At 35.9% G+C, this 23,107-nt stretch overlaps 1 protein-coding gene across 1 annotated transcript in view; it reads left to right on the top strand.

The window, feature by feature from the left end:
• MYO3B (myosin IIIB) overlaps positions 1-23,107 on the top strand; it is a 173,272-nt gene that overhangs the window by 24,866 nt on the left and 125,299 nt on the right. Inside the window, exons 7-9 of the mRNA XM_072341621.1 lie at positions 219-318; positions 3,733-3,809; positions 16,157-16,302. Coding sequence (XP_072197722.1) covers positions 219-318; positions 3,733-3,809; positions 16,157-16,302 — 323 coding nt within the window. The remainder of the gene's footprint in view (positions 1-218; positions 319-3,732; positions 3,810-16,156; positions 16,303-23,107) is intronic.

The raw sequence follows: 23,107 nt of genomic DNA, 5'->3' as shown, positions 1-23,107 counted from the left end.
TTGCTCATCTCATACATATATTTTCCATTTATAAAGAATGATAATGTTGACAATATTATGTGGGTTATTATTGCAGCAGGCGTTGTATCAAGCATGTAATCTGGTGGACAGATGTTTCTATAGACTATGTGCAGATTGTCTTCATTACTTTCCCTAATAGTAAGGTAAATGTTATTAAATAAGGGAGTAAACTTATTTTTGTTACTGCTGGTATATAGGGCCTTCAGCATTTACACAATAACCGGATCATTCATCGAGATGTCAAAGGGAACAACATTCTTCTGACAACAGAAGGTGGAGTCAAGCTCGTTGACTTTGGTAATGACCACTTACCATTTGTTTTCCTGATACATGCAGTTTAGCCAAAGGCATCTGTTTATTTTCCACTGGGAAGGCAGAATACTATAATGAGAGATTTTCAGGATGATTATCGAGATTATTTTAAGGAGGGGAAAATGGGAAAGCAATTTAATACAGCAAGAATAAAAATTCTATCAAAAAATCAGTAATACGTTTCTAACTTAAAAGCACAATTATAATAATTCATTGCTTAAAATATTTTGGAAGGTGTCTTTTTATTTACAAGTCCTTTTTTATTTTTTTTTGTTTGTTTTGCAAAGATGTCAGTTTCAGAGTAATTGTCCTAATTTAAATTTAAATATTGCATCTTTTGCATATGAAAAGAAAAACATCCTTCTCTTTGAAATGACATTTGTTAGCCTCTAGCACTTCATTCCCTCTGAGCAGAAGGTAAAATAGTCCCATGTGTCGAAAACCCAATACCCATTTAATATGTTATTATTGTTGTTAGATACAGGCATGGCCAGTCTGGAGAAATAACTGTAAGAAATAGAGGGGTAGGAAGAGGAAAAGAGAGACTTCTCAATAATATTTAATTAAGTTCACCATTTTTCTTCTTTTGTATATGCACTCAGAAAAATATCAAAGTACTGTATGTAGTCTGTCTGCAAAGGAAACAAATTATTAGTAATTTGCGATTCATTAGTTAACCATAAAATGCGTAAGGTAATCATCATTGAGAACAGTATTGCTTGGACAACAGATGTATGTTTAGTAGTGCATGAAGGTAAAGAAAAATGCTCACGAACTGAGAGTAGCATATAATGATGTGCCAAAAATCATGCAAATAGTAATGATTAAAAAAATGAAATTCATGTAGTGGAAAATAAATACAATACTATGACATCATTGGTATTACAGATTTGACATTAAAAGTAACTGTGTTGGGGATTATAAAGTAAGTTGGAACCAAGAAAGTAGCAAACTTCTCAGTGCCTTCTAGGGGCAGAAGTTTATTATACTGAACAGTGGGGAAGTAACAGTTACAATAGTGATGGGAGAAACACAACCTGAAGCAAAATTTGCAGCAAATCCCTGGGTTAGTATGAGGGAGACAGGTAATTTCTCTTTGGGGGGAATTCTGTCAGTATGGTCTTTGTTTGTAACTATGCCCTTCTAGGAAATATTGGCTTCCCTCTCTGACAGTTCTTATCATATACATGAATGGCATTAGCTGCTGATGAAGGTCAGCATGGAGCTCCTAAGTCTGAAGACATATCTGTGGTATATGAAGCCAAGTGGCATGTTCAGGAAAACTGAGAATCCCAAGATTTCTAGCTTCCCATCTCTTTCCATGTGAAGTCGTTGGGTTGAAAGGACTCTGGGATCAAATTAGGACTGAGTTGCAAATGAAACTATAGTCTGTAGAACTGTCCCATTTGTTGCAGAAAGTGGAAGATGTTTAGTGAAAAAAATGCAGAGTTCAGGAAGAGAAGGGTTTTGCATCAAATTGGAGCCTATTCTTCCTTGTGCTAGGGTTTCTCTTTGATGCTGGCAAGTCACTTGCATCAAACTTTTTAGAAATTGCCACTCTGTGTTCCTCACTTTCCCAGTATCCAGTCTGAAACATTGTTTACTACCTTGCAGAAGAGCTAAGTGTGACTGAGCTGCAGCTGAGAACATTGCAGCTCTACTTTAGACATGTGGAGAGCCTGAAAACTGAAAAATCTCAGATTAACAGAAAAACAGTGGTTGCATTTGATATTTTTAGGTTAATCCCTGGAACTAATAATCCTATCCCAGTTTGAAGGAATGTTAAGAAGATTTATTGTGCAATAAGGAGAAAAGAAAATAGGAAATGAAATAATAATTCTGAATTCAGTATTGAATTGGGCGTACTAAATAAGGATCTGAAATCCAAAGTGATGGAGATAAAAGGAAACATTCGGATATTGCCTAGTCAGTGAGTTCTATCTGTTATGTAGGGGGAAGAGAAAGTGATTTCATACTCAAGGCAATACGTATGGATATTAGCACACTGAGAGGAGTGCACAGAGTCATTTATCTGCTTTTATTGCATGACTTTAATACAACTTGTTCATTTTTCAATGTAATATATATTTTTTCCTTTAACTTCACTCAACAGCATGACATGAATAAATGCTGATCCTGATGTAGGGTGACCCAAAATATCTACAATTCATCATTCATTCATATCTTTTTCTCTTTTGTTGTTGTTGTTGTTGTTGTGGTCTTCCCTCCTCCCCCCTTGTTCCCTGTCTCAGCTCTTTGGTGTTCCATGCTGTTGTGGAATGTCCATAGGTGGCAGCTATGAACTAGACTAGCTGAAGAGAAAAGAGCTAAATGCACAGAGGCTCATAAAGTCATTAGCTGTTTCACAGTGTTACCCAGCAAATCCAGACTTGCAATCACGTTGAAATGAATAATAAGTACAGACCTGAATTGTTGATAGAGCAGTCTAATTGCTTAACATACAGATTACTAATTTTGTCTTAATTTCTTACTCACTGAAATCAGTCACAAATCTATTATATGTGTTTCTACCTGTTTTTCTTTGTAGATGATGCTGTGGGAACAGATCATGTGTTTTGTTTTTTGTTGGTTTTTTTTTTTTTTTCCCCCAACAATGATAACATGAAAATATTTTTGTCAATATTATGTTTGTTCAGCTTATTTGAATGCTCATGGCTTCTACAGGAGCACAGTTGATTAGAGCACAGAGATTTGATTTGAGATTTCATTTTGATTTGTTAATGTTGTTTCATTTTGCTCTAGTTCCTTCCTTCCTTTTTTTTCTGCTGTGCTTCACTAGCCTAGCTGCAGTCAGAAAAGCAATGAAGCACAGGCTTTGTTTTAAGCACTTGCTTAATTCCTAAGTACAAGCTACAATGTGAACTTGAGCTTCTGTTTTCACAGGAAAAGATCTGTTTTAAACAAGTGCATTAATGTTTTGTTGAGCAGGAACTTCTGCAAGGCTCCTACCAGCAGCATTCAGGGAATAAATTTCAGCTAGGCTTGGGCAACATTTCTGGAAAACAAGTTTTAAGTTCAGATTAGTATTTGAAATGTTACAGGTTATACTCATGAGAAACAGCAGAAGGAGGCATCTCTGATACTTAAGTGCTGATTAAACTTTTGAATTTGAGTGAAAGTGATTTAGAATGAGATCATTCACAAACGATCTGTCAGCACTTCTGAAAGAAAACAGCAACAGTCTGTTGGGGATGAGCTGTGGATAAAGGGAATAATGAAATTAATCAAAGAATTCAGTAGTAATGCTGTACTTACTTGGGCCAGGTGTCCTGTAGCTATGATCTCAGGCTAGAAGTTTGTTTTCTACATGCTTCAAATAAACTGACTGACCTGAGTTAATGAATCTGAAGCCAAATTTGTTCCTGTTTTTTTTTTCAGGTGTTTCAGCCCAACTCACCAGCACACGGCTACGTAGAAACACCTCAGTGGGAACACCCTTTTGGATGGCTCCTGAGGTAGGCAAATATTTTTTGACTTTTGAGTTGTCTCTCTTTGTTTCAGTGCATGATTTGTTGGCACTTTAACAAAGAGACATCATTTCTTCCCATCTAAAGGCCGTATTTCTACTTTTCTCCACATCTGTGGCCCCTGCTGATGAATCTACTACTAGAATACAGAAACTGGATTCTTTGAACGGTGTTAATATTCACTATTTTTGTTTCTGTAGTGTTTCCATAAAAATACAGATGATCTCCAGGTAATTGAGGGTTGTCTTGAAAATTTTATGACTTCCCCATCAAACACATTAAGTACTATGTAATTCTACAGAAATGCTTTTTAGGTGAAAACTGTCAATATGGGACATTTAAAGAACCCCTCACAAAACAGTTGATTGCAATCTACAGCTGAGAGCTTGGGCTGGGGAAACTGAGGTCTGCAACTCTGCAGTCTCCTGAGGTTTCACACATGGGACCAATTCTCTCTTGGGCTAAAGTTTTTGAATTTAATCTGGCCCTGCTTGCTCTTACACAGTGTGGATATGAATCTATGCATGTTAGTGACTTCTGCTATGTTATATTAAAATTTCTGATCTGAGGAAATGCATGCAGATTTTCTGGAGTTGGCTAGTTCTTCTGTTTTGTTGATCCATTTGTTCTGTTGTGGAGATGGATGCACTACATATAGGAAAGGTCTTTTAAAAAATGGCAGTTAATACCCTATTTCTGTGTACTAGCAGGTGCCACAACTTGTTATTCTCATCCTGATCTATTACTATATTGGACCAAACAGCTCCAGTATTTATAGGATAGGTAAATTTAATGAGGGTTTAATATCAACTCTATTGAAATAGACTTGTCTATCTTTTGAGGATCTTAATGTCCTTTTAAACATTTACTTCTCCTTGTCTGTTAGGAAGTTATGTCAGGCATTCAGAATGTTTAGTAGGTTGTACTTCAGGGGAATATTTTTTTTGGTGTGTTTTTCTGAGCATTTAAATACAGGATGGAAGGAGGAGTTCCTACATTACTATCTTGATTTAACACTGTAAAAACCTTTGCTCAGCTGCATGTCCTTTAACCTTAATTACAGACTGTCTTGTGAAGAAGTTGGGCCAAAAAAAATTTGTAATAAAGTGTTTTGGAATCACTAATAAGCTATAACATTGCATAGCTCAAAATAATTGCAAACATGTTGATAATGTGAGATCAGTCACAACATGAAGGTAAATACTAAAATGGATAGAAACAATTACCAGGGAAGAAAAAAAGTGTTCATGTTTTGTCTGTCTATTGTAATCCATGCTACTATTCGCACATATTTTTTAAATACTATGGAAGATGTAGGTACAGATGTTAATACAGTGGAAGAGATGTCAGAATGAAAAGAGCATTGATGTATATTCTAGTAAAAAGTGAGCAAGCACTTACAGATTTAAAAAGCAGCCAATGCTAGCTAATAATGATCTAAACATAAAATTCATTTGCTTTCCCATGTTTTATGTCAAAAACAAAATAAAATAATAATAATAATAAAAAAAAACAGCAGGCAACAATAATTATAGCTGTTTAGCTTTGGGAGATGTTTCAAGGACTCTTGTTTCTGAGTGGCAAAACCTGAAGTTCAGAATTCTTTCCCTGTCCGGGGGCATGTATGCTTGGACTCATGGGCTGGCTTAGCTTAAAAATACAGGAAGATAATCTGCAATTGTCTTAGTGAACGTATTCTCTGTAAATTTATGGTCTTTTGGATGTGTAACTGAAGGTTTTAAGATTTAAAAATGTTAATCTTTGCTCTTCTTGTTGTCAGAAACAATGCATTTTTATAAGATACAGATTATGAAGTCAGAAATGGAGTGAAGAGGGAGTGACTTGTTTCTTTGTAAGCTGTTAAACCTAAATAATAATAACCTCATTTGTACTGGAGACCTTTAGATGTATTTGAATTTGCATCTGTTACAAGTATGTAAATCTGTTTTCATATGCAAAACAAATTTAAGTGTTGTGCAAATGTCTGTTTATTTTAAAATATACTGTAGTTCTTATACATCCCTGTTGCTTCCTAAGGACGGCTGATTACAGCTGAGCAGGGAAAAGAAGCTGCTGTAACAGATCCAAAATTGATCTTCCACACTCTCACAAAGAATGGTTGATATTTTACCATCTCCATAACAACCAGTTACGTCACAAAAGAGACACAAGATAGCTTAGAAACCACTGTGCAAGTATTATTTATGGAATCACCTTCACTGAAGACATCCTGAAACCTTTATAAAACAGTCCTTTAAACAAGAACAGGAATATTATGAAATATTTTCTTGAACTCAGATTATTAGAGGTGATTTTTACAGTACTGTTTTGATTGAATGATTGCAATCAATGTCAGAAATCATACCAAATTTATAATCCATCCTGCCTGAAAATATTCACTCTCAAGGTAAAAAACCAAAGAAATAAACAGACTGAGACAGATTTGTTCAGAAAATACAACACAGTTGTAACCGGTGTGCATTATATGCATCACTGAAACAGGATCAAGGCTAGCTTGACATACTTGCTATTTTGAAAAGGTTTGTCAAAATAACTAACCTATTACCATAAAAATAGTCGTTCATATCACATATTGATACCTGTGTGAAAAACACTGACCAAGCTTCATTGATGTACCAGTCTGCGAGACAGCTGCAAGATGCTTAGGTATCCATCCTGCTATTGTTGAAATAGCTTTTAAATTTCCAATTGTGTAACACATGCCCAAGTCACTACAGTTGCTTTCTGTGTGAATGACCTATTTCCTTTGTCATGCAAGGTACAAGTTACCTTACACCTTGGGAGACCTTTTCGGTATTTTTAAAATGTGCAGCCAATTTTTTACGTGAAATATGAATGCTTAGGACTGAAATAAGCTGAAAAAGACTGCCTGAGTAGCAGTTTTTTGGAAACATTGATTTCTGTGTGAGACTGTGCTAAGATCAGTAAAAACTAGAAAAGCACTCAACAGTCTCAAAAATCACGCTGGCAAAATTTTTGACATAGAATTCATCCTATGTCAAATCTGAATATTCCTTAAAGGACAGAAAGGAAATGCTATTATTCAGAGAAATAGAAAGGAAATAGAAAGTATGAAGGTAGGGATTCTTATTTATTTATTTATTTTTTTAAATTGGATTCTTACTATGTTCACGTGAAACATAGAAGCTTCAGATTGTATAAAGCAATCATGGAGCCTCGTCTCATGCATAGGTGAGAAAGATGGATGTAATCAGAAGGGGAAATGGGAATGGAAGAAGGAAAAGCCTTCCTTAAAGGAATGGACTGCAGGAACGTTTCTGAGAAATAAGCCATGTGAAGTAAAACTGGCAGAGAATATTTTCCTTGGCAAAATGTAGGAAAGTATTCAGACACAAGTGAATAATAGGATACGAGCTGGATGCTGGAAAGAAGCATACACTGGAAACAAGAATCAGCAGTTAAGCCTGTCTAAGGAACAAGGAAAAACATCATATCATAAGATGAACTTTGCAAAATGCATTAAAGGGATAATACAAAATGGTACTGAACATAGTAAAAGATTACTGAAAAAATAGCTGTAGCTGAGGGTGTCCTAAGGTGTCTAGTTCAGCTTGCTGTTCTTGCTGCTCAGCATAAAAATCAGTAGCTTAGCAGTTTTGAGCTGACTGGGACATTTTTTTTTTTTTTTTTTTTTTTTTTTTTTTTCCCCCAAATGGTTGTGAGGTTTGAGTAGCAGGTAACAGTACAGATCAAAAGGATTTGTCCTTGAGCATTTGTTTTTGAGCAGAATGTAGAATGAACCAAAAAGATGCTGAAAACAAAAATGCAGAATCAAACCAGGTGGTGTGGAAGCATTTGGAGATCTTAGCAAGGGTAGAGGAGCTTTAAAGTAGACTGCCTGAAAATCAGTCATTACTGCTTTATGTAATTAGTATTATCTCACAAACAGAAACTGGAACACAGAAAACTGTCAAACCAAAATAAATAAATAAATAAGGGGGTGGTTGTTAGGTTGTTTAAAGCTGTCTATTGCCAAATACCTGAAGTTATCTGAAGACTGCTTTTATTATGCTGAAATGAATTGTGTTGAATGCTAGCAAGAGGAAACAGATTAGAAATCTTAGAGCAGAACTGCTTTTACTTCCTTACTCCCAAACCTTAACGTGTGTTATTTTCAACCTCTATTGCAGAACTGGACAAAACCTAGCCAGAAATGAATAGCTGAATTTCTTTTTATCAAGTAATTGAAATAGCACAAAAGCATGTAGCCATGCATTCTGAGTTTTATTTACCAGTTCACGTTTTTGTTTCATGAAGTTATCACAATCCAGCTGGATTCATGCAATTAACCTTAGCCCTTAAAAGAAGCTCAGTTAAAATCTGTGTGTTTGGGAACAGAAATAGAAAAAGATAATTGAAGACAGAAAGAATTGAAAAGATGCTGAGGGCAGTTTAAGTCACAAGGAGTAGAGTGCTATGTTTTTATTGATAACTGCTAGAAAATGACAATGGTGCATATATAATTATGATTTGAAAGAAATTAAAATGTAGTTGATCTTTTGAAGAACTACATTTTGAAACATGATGCAAAACAGTAGGAGAGAAAGACTGATACACTGGTGAAGTTACAACAGGATGTCTGTAATACTTAGTTAATCGGAAGTAGAATCTTGGCTCCATTTTGCTACTGATTTCTAAGGGATTTCAGTTGACACACTATTATTTAAAGCTGTGTCAACTGTGTACTTTGGGTACTTATTACTATCCTACCAAGATGAAATAATGACCAATAAAATTGCCAACCGAAACAACCAATTATTTCTTTTTCCTCTCCTGAATAAAGGCATGTTTTCTGGGACAAAAGGCAGTACATCTGAGCATCAGAATAAGTTTCTGAAATTTAGACTAGTTTAAATCTTAGATCACTAGTTTAAATTGTCTTTTTCAATGTTCCTTTGTATTTTTAATTTTTACATTTGCTTGTGTGTGTGAAATAAGTCTAACGCTGAAACAATATTTCCATGACAATATTTCCATGCAGTACGGAACTCCCTGCATGATATGAAGAAAAGTCAGTCAAACCAGTACTAAAAATAAAAAGTACCAAAAAGACATCTGTAGCAATGTAGTAGAAAAATATACAAAGAGAGAAATCTCATTTTATGGAGTCTCTCAATTTTTCATTGAAGCTGATCTACATTCAGGGCTGTATTCAAGCCTTAGAATTTGATCAAAATTCAGCTCCCTCTTGGAAGTTTAGGGCTAATTATTTATTTACTTCATATTTATCTTTCTATTGCAGGAGACATGAAAGGTTCACAATAACCCTCCAAGAACAAAAGCAAAGCCAACAAGAAAACCAAACATTTAATAGTAAATACATCTTCTATAGTTAAATACTGCATTGAAAATATAATGCACTAAATTGTTCTTATGTTTTTAATTAACTCTAAATAAACAGTTAGATACATTTCCCTGAAACTATTGAACATCTTCTCATTTAGGTGCACTTCAGCCCAACTTATTTGACAGCCATTTGCTTACATCATGAAACTCAAGGTCACCATTCTGTTAATAGCTCCTAGTTCTCTTTGCTGCAACTTCTTATTAGCTAAAATTAGCTCTTCTGATGTGCGTGTTTTCTCTATGCCCTTAAATGCTAACTAAGTGTGGAGCTTTTGTACATACTGATTTATAGTGAACTGTAGAAATTCACAGCTTAGTATAAGTAGGATAGATTTTAACTATTAGCATTTTAACTACTAGCATTTACTTTTCTGCTAGAAAAACATTTAAAAATAGTAGTATGGTATGTAATTTTTGTGATTTAATACTTCATGAACTGTGTATCTTCTCTTTCTTTAATAAGGAAAATCTTGGGAGTATTTCCTCGTAATGTATTCCACAGAGGTGTAATAACTATTCTCTTACAACTTGTGAGTTACTGAACTGGCTGTAACTGCAGATTTTGAGTGTGTATGGTATTTTTTTGTTTTTGTTGTTGGTGGTTTTTGTTTGTTTGTTTGTTTCTGGTTTTTGTTTTTTTTTTTGTTTTTGTTTTTTTGGTAAAACTTGTGAATTTTAGTAAATGAAATAAGATTAATATATAAAAAGATGTGTACTCAAAAATTAATATTAGATCATATTGAATCGTCTTCTGAGAAACTTCCTAGATAGGCATAAGGAACGTTTCTGCCTCTTCAGGAGAATTTTGCATTATCTGGCTTCAGGATTAATTGTGAAATATTCAAAAATCCCATGTATTTTTTAGCGTGGGGGGAAAAATGTATAAATAATGGTTTCTGTAACATTGTGATTTGGACAATGCCTGTAGTTTAACATTACTGTGTTTGTTAGTGCATAAGTGTAAGGTATAAAGGAGATGTCTACTTGACATATTTTGAAATAACATCACTGCTTTCAGGGGGTTAAAATAATGAGACACCACAATTTATTAGACAGTTATATTTAGGGAATACAGTCTATCTCCTTGAAATGCAGAACTGGCTTTGAGTGTGGTCCTGTAGCATGTGTGGTTAATAGCATGGCCGTGCCAGAAAGAAGCAGCTACATTGTAAATCTGAGATAGCAGATTAGGAAGTAAAAAGTGAGAACCTTTGCTCTAAATAGCTGGGGCAAGACTGGATAGAAGAATGGAGGGAGCTGCCATAGCAGGTGAATGACAGAGAGAGGGATAGAATTAGCTCTCTAAAAGGCCACATATAACTGAAATGACTGACTCTGAGATGTCTTCTGAGAGCTGACTGGCATGATATAAACAACGTTATCTTTAGGAGAGCACGTTTTAGAAAAATAAATGCCTAATTCTGCTTTGGTTATTTTTCCTACTTTCTTAATTTTTAGGCTACTTGTATAATGAGCAGCAAGGAGTTATGCTGAAGCTGCTTAAAGCCTGTAAGGAAAACATTAGAATGCAGGAAGTTGCATTTTGAAATACAAAGAGATTTCTTCAAAGGTAATGGCATACGTGAGGCAGAGAGTGCAGCAGAACATCATTGGTGAGCTCTCCCTGCAGAGAAAGGTCTGGCAGAATATATCACTGCCTCCTTTGTCTCTGGGAAGCTACAAGTTTCCTCAGGGGCTGGCATGGCAGAAAGGGCTTAAAATGGGGAGTAGCCAGAGGGAAGATCAGTACCTGGGCAGTTACCTTTGACAGCATGGCCGCGATCTTGTGAAGGAATGTGGAGTGGTGGGAGGTGTTTGTTTGTTCTAACCAAAAGAGCAGGTGTGGAGGACTTGTGAAACTTCTGTGTAGTTTTTTTAAAATAAAAAGTTTTATGTTGCTTCATGCAATGCCATTTCCAAATCTGTGTGTGTCCTTACTGCCAAGTCCTGTGGGTTGGTAAAGAAACCTGTCAATGACCCTAGTATTAGCAGTGTTGAAGCCATGATGATTCCATGAAATAAAGCAAAACACCTATGCTCTAAAGCTTATATTTTTTCCAAGTTGTATCTGTTGGTCTAAGGAGAGGTACTCCTTTTCCCTATGAATGTAGCCTTCCATTAGGGCAGCCTAATGGTCTCAGATATATTTTGCTGGTCTGAGGTAAAAAGTAAAAGCTTTTTTCTATTTTTTTTTTTTTTTTAATTCATAGCTGTTAAATTACAATGACTGCTCCCTATATAATTAACTTCAACGAGTCAATGTTAGTTGAAACAATTAGTTATGCAAATGATTCAAAGTATTAATCATGTTTTTATTTTGGAAACATTTTAATCAATATAATCATTTTCTGATGCACCATGGAAATATTTGAATAATAATCACATGTAAGGATCAGAAATTCAAATAAAAAGATGGGGAAATACAGAACCAATATCAGACATGAATTTGCTTGCCCTGTGTGAGTGTGTGTTTACATAAATACACATGTTATATAGCCTAAATACATATGCATTAGCTTTGCTCTGGATAATTCAGTATCTTCAGTGGGTTTTTTTTGTGTGTATATATATATATATATTTGTTGATTTCTTATGTGCATAAGATTTCTATCACTATTGAATCTTAAGATTACCATCTATATAAATTAAGTTGGATTACATAGTGTCAGGTGGAGCATAGAGTCAGTTGATTCATTTCCACTTGTATAGTTAGCAGTTTTGTTCTCCTTGCAGCAAGGGTAAGAATTTTGTTCCATGTTTATTTTTCATATGCAGTGCTCTGCTTTCAGTATTGCACTCACACACCTCATAAGCTGCTTAGTTAGCTAAGGCAGTTGAATAAAGCACTGTCCTTCTTCAGGAGCATCAGCATTCTAACTACAGACTTGTTTCTGCTGATGGGTCACAACCAGTGCTAATTGCGTAGAGATAGGTAGCAGATCTGTACTGGAGACAGTTATTATCAGTCTGTTGTACTGTGTGTTTGCAGCTGTGTTTCATGCATGCATTGTCTGTACAGAGACAAAATGGAAGTAAGTTCACTTCTAATAATTCCAGGTAAGCTTCAAAAGGTTTGATGTATTTTGCTTCGCCTTAATGTATGTAGATCTTACTTTCTGATCATAAGCAGTACATCCAGTGTGCAAATAACAGCTAGTGCTCTGTATTATGTTTTCCTTTTTTTTTTTTATATCCACCTGTCATCTACTTACGCATTTGCTGGAGTTCAGAGAAATCTTTGCATTGATTTTAAAATGAGTAGAATTATATCCTTGAGTACAAAATCTTTTTGTCAGTGAACCATCTTGTGTTCTTCTGTGAAGCGTTATGTTTCTGTACAAGTTATAAATTGCAGAGTGCCTAATCCCTGGCTTTTCTAAATGCCCTCCAGTTAGTGCAACTGATTTATGTGCTGTTTTTGTCAGACCAGTGCATTACTCCCACCTCACCATGTCCCACTGTGACCCTCTACACAAATAGTGTTGACAAGTACCTTCATGTTGCCTGTTCCTCTGTGTGACGATAAGGTGTTTTTCACCCTAATGCTGTATAACTGGGTGAGAAACCGTGATGAAATTACAACCGGTACAAAAGGTCTGTCTCCTTAGCAACCTGGGCTGCTGTGTGCACGTAAACAGCCTATGCTGAAGTGAAAGACTCAGGGCTTGTTCCTATGACGTTCACAGCCAAATCTCAAGATTAACTACATCTTCCCAAAACATCAGGGAGTGAAAACTGCTTCTTCTATTTGACTTTTACCTGTATATGGGGATTTTACTAAATACAGAACAGGTACAGATGTGATGATATCTTTGAATAAGGTTGAGAAAGAAGTAGCACGTTCTTCAGCTTCAGATAATTTCTTCTGGGCTCTCTGCCTTCAGGTTCCATTGTGCAGAGCAGGAATCAGTAGAGCTTTAGAAGCTGGGAGGCGGCAGATTTAGCTCCAGCATTCTGACTGGAAAGAGCAGATATTCCCAAAAAATAAGCATCTCTGAGTTCTCTGTAGACACAGGAACATAATAAAGGATGAATCAATGGGATTTTTTAATTTTTTTTTTAATTATTATTATTTTTTAATCTGGCTTTCAGAAATTTTTGCTCTGTAGGGAGTTCCAGTGGCTTTCAGGGGAAGACAGATCTGGGGCACTCCCAAAGACTAAGCTTGTAAACTATGACTGAGAGATCTATTTCTTTAAATTTTGAGGCAGAATTGTCTGCTACCCAACGTATAAAGCACATTGTCTATATACACACCAAGGAAAAAGCTGTAGTCAGATTCTTGCTTTGAAAATTAAAATTAGTGCTATATACTGATGCATCCATTAGTAGTGCATAAGATGGTTAGATCCTAATAATGAGTTCCACTGAAATTTAAGGCTTGTTTCAAACCAAAGTGGTCACTACACTTCTTGTACATTCAACATACTCAGTATCAGAAAGGCAGCTCATTTTGTGCATTTTCTGTGAAGCTGATCTCACTACACTACAGTCAAACTATCTAAAATATACTTGGCAAATAAGGTCAATTTTTGAATTTTTGGAAACAAAAAGAATGCAAATTAAGGGGAATACTTTTCTAAAAGAATCACTTCAGGCTCTGATGTTGGAATGGAGGACAAACTGAGTGTTTAATTCCTCTGGGTAAGAGTGCCAGTCTTTTAACTCCATGTACTGTATCTACCACATTTGTAGCTATTAGTTGCGGAACACAGGGCATCTGGAGACACTTCATTCATACCTTTCTCTTTGCTTGGTAGGTAATACATTGTAAAACTGAGGGGAGCTCAGTGCTGGTATATCATCCCTTTACCAGCAAGTTTTGCCATTGGACTGTAGTTAGAAGCTATTTAGGTGCACTTGTAAAGTAACAAGCTGTGGTGTCTTTGAATGTGGAAACCTCAGCTGTGCTTTTGGTTTTGCTGCTGCTGTGTGGCCTTGAGCAGGTGCTTCTTCCCTTGAAAATGAAAGTCTATTCCTTTGCTTCATAAAGTTGGAGAACAAATAGCCAAATATTTGCATAAAACCCAACACAACAGTGAGAACCTGGGAACAGTCACTGTTAGGAGATGGGCTTTAGGCAGCCTTTCAAACAAGCAGATAAATATTTTTCTTATATAAAGGAGGAAGGAGACCACAGCGTGTTGTATTAGTCAACTACAGATAAGCTGCTTCTAGCTTCCTCTGAGTCATGGCCTTGGAAGCTGACTTGCATGTTTGTTTGTTTGTTTTTAATTGAAAAGTTGTCTGTGAGTACACAGACATTTTGGAAACTATATAAAGAAACAAACATAATAAAGAAAAACAAGTGTCCTTTCAACCTCTGGGGGAAATTCCAGCTGATGTCAAGCGTGGCCTTAGAACAAATCATCTGGAGCTGGTTCTTTGTACTGACTTACATGCCTTTAGAATGAATTTCATTTCTTTCCTTCTCTTTAAGATTCAGTATAATGAAATTAAATTATCTTATAGGCTTCTGAAATAAGAGTGATGATTTAAAGCTGTATGAATTGCATAGCATCTGTCTACTGCACCTTTTTCAAGAGATAAGGAATCTCTGGAATGAGACCAAGGTTATAATGAATTCTTTAAAGATCTAAGAAATATGTTAGAGTTTTCACTGGAGATGTTCCCTTGGAAAAAAAAGGAACTAACTAGTGATCAACCACTTTTTAAAATAATATACATTTCTGCAGTATTTTAGATAGTGTGTGTAACACCTCTATTTTCTGGTGGGGTCATGAATTCCAGAGTAAGAGATGGATAGATCATACGGGCCTGTTGAATAGAACAAGGAGTGTGCCTGTGAGGTGAGATTCTGGAGGAAAAAAAAGATATATGAGACACTGAGCTGAAATCAGGATCTTCTGTGGGAAAGGTTTCCTTACACCAGGCTGTGAATGACTGCCTGCCAGCAGCTACCTGGTATGCTGACTTGCAGGTTGGTACTTCTGCAAAGCAGTGCCCTAAACTGAAGCTTGGTAGTAAAACTGAAAGTATTACTTGGAAGTAATAAATAATCTCACGCAGCAACAGCAACCCTGGGAAATGCTATCAGAAGTTTCTGGTTGAGTACAAATCAGTAACAATAATTAGAACTTGAAGAAATAGATATTAACAGTATGCAGGGATCTGCAGTTGGTGTAACTGCTGAGATTTAAGAACACAAACATCAGCCAGAATAAAAAGCCAGTGAACTGACATTTTTGCTGTTGCAAAGATAAATATAAATTTAAATAGAAATCTGAATCTCATGTTCAAATGACTGTCACATTTCTAGCTTGTACCTAAAAGTTAGCTTTTAATTAGAATGCAAACAATGAGTTAACTGGAATTGTACATCAAGTTTATGATTCAAAACTCTGCTGATGTTTAAGGGAAGATTCCTGTTAACTTGTCTTAGTCAGGGTACATTGCATTTTAACTAAGAGTTTTTTAGAAGTTATTATTACTTGAATCTAGTAGAGATAAACTAAAATTAAAAAATACATATTGATTTAAAAGGCAGAAACGAATGTGGGAATATTCTTATCTAAAATGTATCTGCAAATCAGTCTTTCCTCACGAATAGTCATAGAATTCAATAAGAATAACATCAGTTAGATTCTGTGCCTTCCTTTGTGATGGTTGTTGTAGGAAGTGTGTTCAAGAGCAGGATTTAATAAAGTGATGTTCTTTGCATGGGTATATGAGGCATCCCATAGAGCTTAATTAAAAACAACAACAAAAAACAGATTGTTTTTAAAGGAAAAAAACCCCAACAATTAAGAGAAGTTCTAATTTACTGATAAATTTTGTGGGGTATTTGCCAACTGAGTTATGTACCAAAGGGTGTAAATTTGAGAGCTAATTAGGATTTTAGGCATGAATAAAAAAAATTCTTCTGTGGCACACTAGGATGGCCTGAATTGTGCATTATGTTAATGCATTGTTTTGTTTTCTGATAGGTTATTGCTTGTGAACAGCAATATGACTACTCATATGATGCTCGATGTGACGTATGGTCTTTGGGAATAACAGCTATTGAACTCGGGGATGGAGACCCTCCTTTATTTGACATGCATCCGGTGAAAACTCTTTTTAAAATTCCAAGGTATGACGCTAGATGGCTCTCTTCACTCGCGAGTTTGTTCTGAAGCACTAGTCAAACGTGAGAGGTATTAGGTAAGCGTTTTTTATTTAAATCCTAAGAATTTATTGCAGCAAGACATGCCAGAAGGGTGTAATGTTGTAATGTGTAATGATACACAATTGCATATTTATCTTATTCTTCAATGAAAGATCACATAATTTATAGATACCTCCATTCAAATGTTTTGGTTTTTTATAGCTACTGTTTATAAAAACCCTTTGTTTCAAAAAACAAGGAAGAAGCCAACGTTTGAAACTGTTAAATAACAATTTTTAGTGTTACTCCTGTAGAGTGTTAGGCTGCTGTGGAAGAAAAATACACAATTTTGATGGTTTAAGCCAACAGTACTTGTCATTTAGCTTTTCATTTACTTGAGGATGTTAAGATATGTCAATCCTGAACTTCACATGTGGAAATGAAAAGGAATTAGAGATTACTTCCAATTAACTGTGGAATTAACTTTGTTACTTCACGCTCACTATTTCTGGTTTCATTTTGTTTTCATTTCATTGGTGCTTTCTGAATATGTTAAGATGAGATTGACAGTGTAAAATAGGGTTTAACAGCAGAATAGTTGTAATAATAACAGAAATATATCCAGAACTTGTACAGCATTGATTACAAAATGGCATATATTTGTTTTTTCAACATTAGAGTAAAAAAAGGAATCGCCACTGGCCAATAACAGTTTAAAACCTTCAGATATACAAGAGTTTGACCTTTTCTTATCTGCTCAGTTATCATAAGCTTTTACAATTTCTTCTGATTGCAATTTGCATTTCTGATTAAGTCTATTTATATGCAGATGCAGTTTTGCTAGGTTCTGCATCATATAGTTATCTCCTTCTCCACAGCCCAGACATGAATTGCTACCTCTTTGCAAAATTATTCGTACTGAAGCAGCAGTTTATCTTGTTGCCTTTGCACAAGTGTAAAACAGGTCTTGGCAATTAGGGAAGGAAGAAGGGCTTTGTCATATTGAAACAATATCTATAAAATTTATCAGTGCTCAAAACATTTAAGAGGACGGAAGTCACATCGGTGGTATACAGTAACAGCAAGAAATAGGATGATACAAAGAATAAGTCATGTGGAGGTTTTATTTTTCTATATGTAGCTTTTCTCTTTCCATATTTGCTGTTGCATCTCTGTACAACTTAATCATTTTATCTCAGTTTTGCTATTTTGGTGAAATAAATAATGGGTACATTTTAGTAAATAGAATTGTAGTGGTCTTTTATTATGATTTTTGTGACAAGGGGGTTTCACCATGCTTTGTGTTTTATGAGCTAATTGCTATGCTTTACTATTGGTAACTATGTATATGTTTTATTTAAGATAACACTGCGGTAAGTGCTACATGACATAATGTCCTAGAGTATGGGAAATAGAGGTTCTCTCCTGGTAGTTGTTTGAGTAAATACAACCAAAAGATACTTTCTTCTCTCACTGTGATTTGATAGCTTAGAAGTAATCTATTACAGTGCAGATAAACTGTCAAAATTGTTCAATCCAAAGTCCTCTAAGCTTGGGGATCTGGCATCTTTTCATTTTCTGCTTTCATAGTGTATGAAGCTGTACATGCAAATGTTACGTTATTGATCATTTCAGTCAGTATCCCAGAGTGGGTTTCTCATCTGCTATAACATACAGCAACAAGGAAGTCTACAGTTTAGCTCTATCTTATTTGAAGAATTCCCTCCTTTTATTTGTGTGTGCTATTCTCCAACTCTTTTTGGTAAACTGGCAGCTTTAAAATAGGAAGGGGTAGTCTGATTCCTGTTTACTCTCTCCACATGACTTAGTGCCGTTGTAAGATCCAAACAAAAGAGAAAGAACCTTGGTATTTTTTGTTTGTTTATTTAGCCAACTGTAAGTCCTTGTCTCTCAACTTCTTGCCCAAGACCTCTTCTGCATCATAATTTTGATCTGAGGTGCTCAGCCCTAGTTTTTGGCTCAGTGACACTGAAGTTAGACTCTGGACTCAGTGAGTTTAAGTGAGACAAACAGTTGTTGAACCTTCAGAGGCATTTGTGCTGTGCCTAGGATATCTTCTGTCTTAAAATTTCTCTGCTGCAATCAACCAGCTTATACTACGGTGGGGTGAGTTGCAGAATGTTCATACAACCTGAACAGACTTTGTCTGAGTGTTAGTAACTAGTAGTCCCTGCCTCCTCATGGTCTGGAGGGCATCTGTCAGAACTCATGCTACAATAAGCCTGAGCTTATTGTACCTCCAGCAAAGGTCTAAATCAAACCATAAGTCTGTGTATCTACAGAGATGGGGGAAGGGTACTTATGTATTTTCCTATTTCTTGTTCCTACATAGACCACAATGTCTGAAATAAATATCTGATAGCAAAAATGAAATGAAAATTTAACATCAGTTATATTTTAAGTGAGAAATTTCATTAGACACTAGTCTTTTGGACCTAAATTTTGTTTGCATAAATGTGAATTTGAAAGAAAAAGGTATAATATTGACTGATGTAAACTTTAGAAATTTACAATTTTAGAAACCTTTCTCATTCATTCCATTATACAAATGTGCATTGTTTTAGGAGCAGTTGTGACACCACATGCATGAGTCTTATTCTTAAAACTGCTGATAAGAAAGGAAACATTATAGCAAATGTTAATGTTCTGCTTTGCAGTGATACACACATTATCCCTCATCAAAATGAATTCTTGGATCTAGATCATAAATCTCCTGAAAAGGGACCTCCAGTGCCTACAGATAAGAGATAAATCATACTGAGAAGACACTGAACCATGAAACAATTCTGTTAACATGTCATCTGTCTAGAAATATATTCTCAAATCTCCAACAGAAGGGTCTAAATTATGAAGGGAATGTGGCTGAGCAAAGTTAGTAATTTGGGATTTGACACTTTTAGCCTATTCCATCTGCTGCCATTACTTAGGTGTGTCTGTTTTGGCAAAATATTACAGAGATGGTCAAATACCACTAGACCCTGGCTTTTTAAAGTAAAATAGACCCATAAATATTTCAAATCATACTATCTTGTGAGAAGTATTACATCATACTAATACTATCACATAAGGTAGAAGTACTTTGAAATTTTCCAAAGAAAAATAATGGACACGAAAAGTAATGTGGCAAAGAGGAAATACCTACTGCACACTGTACTCTGGAAAGGGTGGTTATATATACCAGTGCAAAATGAGGATTTTGGACCATGTTGCAAAGATTCTATATTTTGGGTAATATAAATGGATAATATCAGATAATATTTGTGTCAGGGTTGAACTGAGTAATGAGTGGCTGGTAGTCGTGTTATCTTCATTATCTATAACTAAAAGTCAGAGAGGGTTGTTTGTGTCTAAGATTGTATCAAACTTATGGATAAATATTCTTTCAAGTCTAGCAATAGGTCTAAAAAAGGAAGAGTATGCACTTAACAGACATCAGAGCAAAGTGAGGTCTGTTCCCCATTACCTTGTATCATTTTAATATATTTGAAAAGGTAGTAAAATATAATAAACGTTTTCTGTGTACTACATGAGATAGTGGAAAATCAGCCCCAGAATTAAATTAGCTTTATGTGGTTTCTCTCCTCTATTTCCAAAAATATTTATTTAACACAAAAACAGTAATGTAGTTGTATGCGTCAGCTCGCTGATTGTCTTTCTATTCCTATTCACAAACTGTATACAAATGGAACTTGATTTTGCAGATGCTTTTTTTTGTTGTTCACAAGTATTGTAGCTACTGTGGTTAATGTTGCAGGTGGCTAACCACTGCACAGTCACTTACTCACTTCTCTCCTTCCCATTGGGATGGGAGGAGTGAATCAAAATGAAAAAATACTGAGTAGAATTTGTGCGTTGAGATAAAACTATTTACAAAGATGGAGAAAAGGAAAGGGAGAATAATTACATTGAATATATATGAATATATACAACAAGTGATTCATGAGCACTTGCTCAGCACCTGCTGACTGATGCCCTGCTACCCTGCCAAGCAGCAGGCGAGAGAGAGATGAACTCCCATCTCCTTCAAAACTCTCCTGCCACATGTTGTCATATTGTATGAAGCAGCCCTTTGGCCAATTTAAATCAGCTGTCCTGATTCTGTCCCCTCCCAACCCTTCATAACTATTAGCTGAGTAACTGGAATGTCCTTAGCTCCATACAACACTGCTTAGCAACAGCTATAAACATTGGTGTGTTATCAACATTGTTTTTTTTTCTTACAACCAAAACACAGTGTCAAAGAAGACACTTAAGAAAACAGTCCCCTCCCAGCTGAGACTGAGGTGGTAATTCTTGCTCTGTGGTTTGTTGAATAGTTTGTGTTGTAAGCATTCACTGTTTCAGCTGTTAGAGAGGACTTGGCCTGCATAGTAGTTGATGTTCTGTGACTGGTAAAGAGGCTCTCCTCTGACTGTCTTTCTGGTGAATACAGGCAATTAGAAGTAGAAGGGTGTTGTCTTATATTCTTCAGTGCTCATTTAGAACGAGCCATTTCAGCAAATGTTCCTGCTGGTGTGTTTGTTCCTAGAGCATTCATGAGAATTACAGAAGAACTAAATCATATGTACTGTTTCATTGAGAAATGCAAATGAACTATCATGAAAATAAACATGCCCAGTCCTCAGCTGTTTTTTCAGCAAACAAGAGAAGAATCACCTCTGGTATTCTGTTCTATTCTCAGTGCTGCACTCTAATCCTCCCAGAGCTGTAGGTAGAAGCTGAAAAGCCTAGCAGATGTTTTTAGTGACTCCGTATGCTGTTCATTTCATGCATTAAATGCACATAAACTGCTTTAGTCAACCAGTTTCTAAGGTAAATTACTGCTTTTCAAAATCCATTGCATAAGTAATAGCAGACGGCTAAGATATAGTAAGTGCCATTTTGTTTTGCTCTAGTGGAAAATTTCATGCTGACAAGGTCAAGCCCTGCAGTCTGAGAGCAGTCAAGTGATGAAAGGCACATCCAGCACGAGGAGAGGTGGTAGATGGCCATCAACTAACTGTTGTCTCATTTAGGAGAAGTGAGAATATCAAAAGTAGCTTACTTGGATTTATGAGGTACAACTAGTTACAAAACTTTGCTTCAATTGCATAAATAAAATATACGTTTTTTTTTCACATGTTTTTGAAACTCTCAATTCATTGAGAATTTATATGGACATACATATTATGTACGTAGCAGATAGCAGCACTGCGTATTGTATTTCTGGGGCTGTAATACTGTGGAGACAAGACATTACTCCAACATACAATGATTACTGATTTTACGGGTGTTCTTGCTGTGGTGCATGGTAAACTAGAGCTTGTAACAAAGAAAGTCTAGCCTGGCTGAAGTATTTATTTATTTATTTTTAGTCCAGTGGAATACTTGTGCTCTGCATTTAAAATGAGTCTGAAGACAGCGAGGAAATCAGTCAGTTATGAATAGTTAACAGCCAATTTCCCACTATTCAGCCAAGAGAACAGCTTCCTTCCAGGTAGATATTTCACATGTAACATTGCTTTGCAGTAAAACATTTACTGTTCAGATATTTTTAGATGATTGATTAATATACTTTGTTATGGAAATAAATTCTTAGACTAAAAATAGAGATAATCTAGGACTCATTGCTCAGTAAAGAACAAAGTAGCTTCCATTTCAACATATAAATCTGCATCATTACTAGAGGTTCCTGAGATGCTGCTGATGCCTTATTAGATAAGGTTTAGATAGAGTACCTGCAGCACTAAACAGTTTACTGAGAACAGAAAATGGGCTTTCAATTCAGGCTAGAAATGAAACATCACAATTATGTGAGATGCTCTGTAACCTTGGAAACAATTGAGAGCAGTGACATCAGCAACAATTATGTGCAATTTTTGTCTTTAGTTTATCTCCAAGGTAACCAGAGCAGATTTCCCTGCTTGAAATTTTAAGAACGTCTTCGCTCAGTATTAAGTGAGCATGCATGAAGCAGACTGTTTAGAGTCTGTTGAATCTGCTAAAATTGCATTATGTTTCCCTTTCAGAATGGTCCATCAGGATTTAAATTGTGTAAACTCAAATCATTGCCTTCCCCCCCCAGCTCCTTTGAAACAGCTGCAGGCAAATGAAGCCTTCGTTAGTGTGTTAAATTCTCTGAATACTAGAAAGTATGGTTTGGAGCCATAATGCTAACAGTGTTCACATCTCATCCTTGTGTCATTCAGTTTTAGGGAGAAGCATTTTAATAGTAAGAATTGGTGATCTTAATCAGTCATTCATGGAGGCAAAAGGATAAACTGTGAAGAGGTTGCCTTTCAGGTTTTAGTTTAATACTGGAGCGTAATCAAAGATTAAATCCACATCCAACAGCAATTTAGGAGTATATGTATAGACTTGTGTATTTTACCTGTGATGTTTCTGTCTGATGTTTCATAGAATCACAGAATGGTTTGTGTTGGAAGGGACCTTTTAAGATCATCTAGTTTCAGTCCCTCTGCTGTAGGCAGGGACACCATCCTCCAGACCAGGTTGCTCAATGCCCCATCCAGCCTTGCCTTGAGTGCTTCCCAGGAGGGGGCATCCACAGACCCATTGGGTAACCTGTTCCAGTGTTTCACCATCTTCACAGTAAAGCATTTCTTCCTGATATCAAGTCTAAATCTACCCAGTTCTAGTTCAAGACTGTTTCCCCTTGCAACCTCGCTACATGCCCTTATAAAAAGTTCTTTCCTGGCTTTCCTTCACTTACCGGAAGGCTACTCAGATCCTTCTCCAGGCTGAAGAGCCCCAGCTTTCTAAGACTGCC

Source organism: Excalfactoria chinensis, chromosome 7 (genome assembly GCF_039878825.1).
Source record: "Excalfactoria chinensis isolate bCotChi1 chromosome 7, bCotChi1.hap2, whole genome shotgun sequence".
In the NCBI taxonomy this organism is placed as follows: Eukaryota; Metazoa; Chordata; class Aves; order Galliformes; family Phasianidae; genus Excalfactoria; species Excalfactoria chinensis.
The sequence above is the reverse complement of the archived record's forward strand: the minus strand, read 5'-3'. Positions and strand labels throughout refer to the sequence as shown.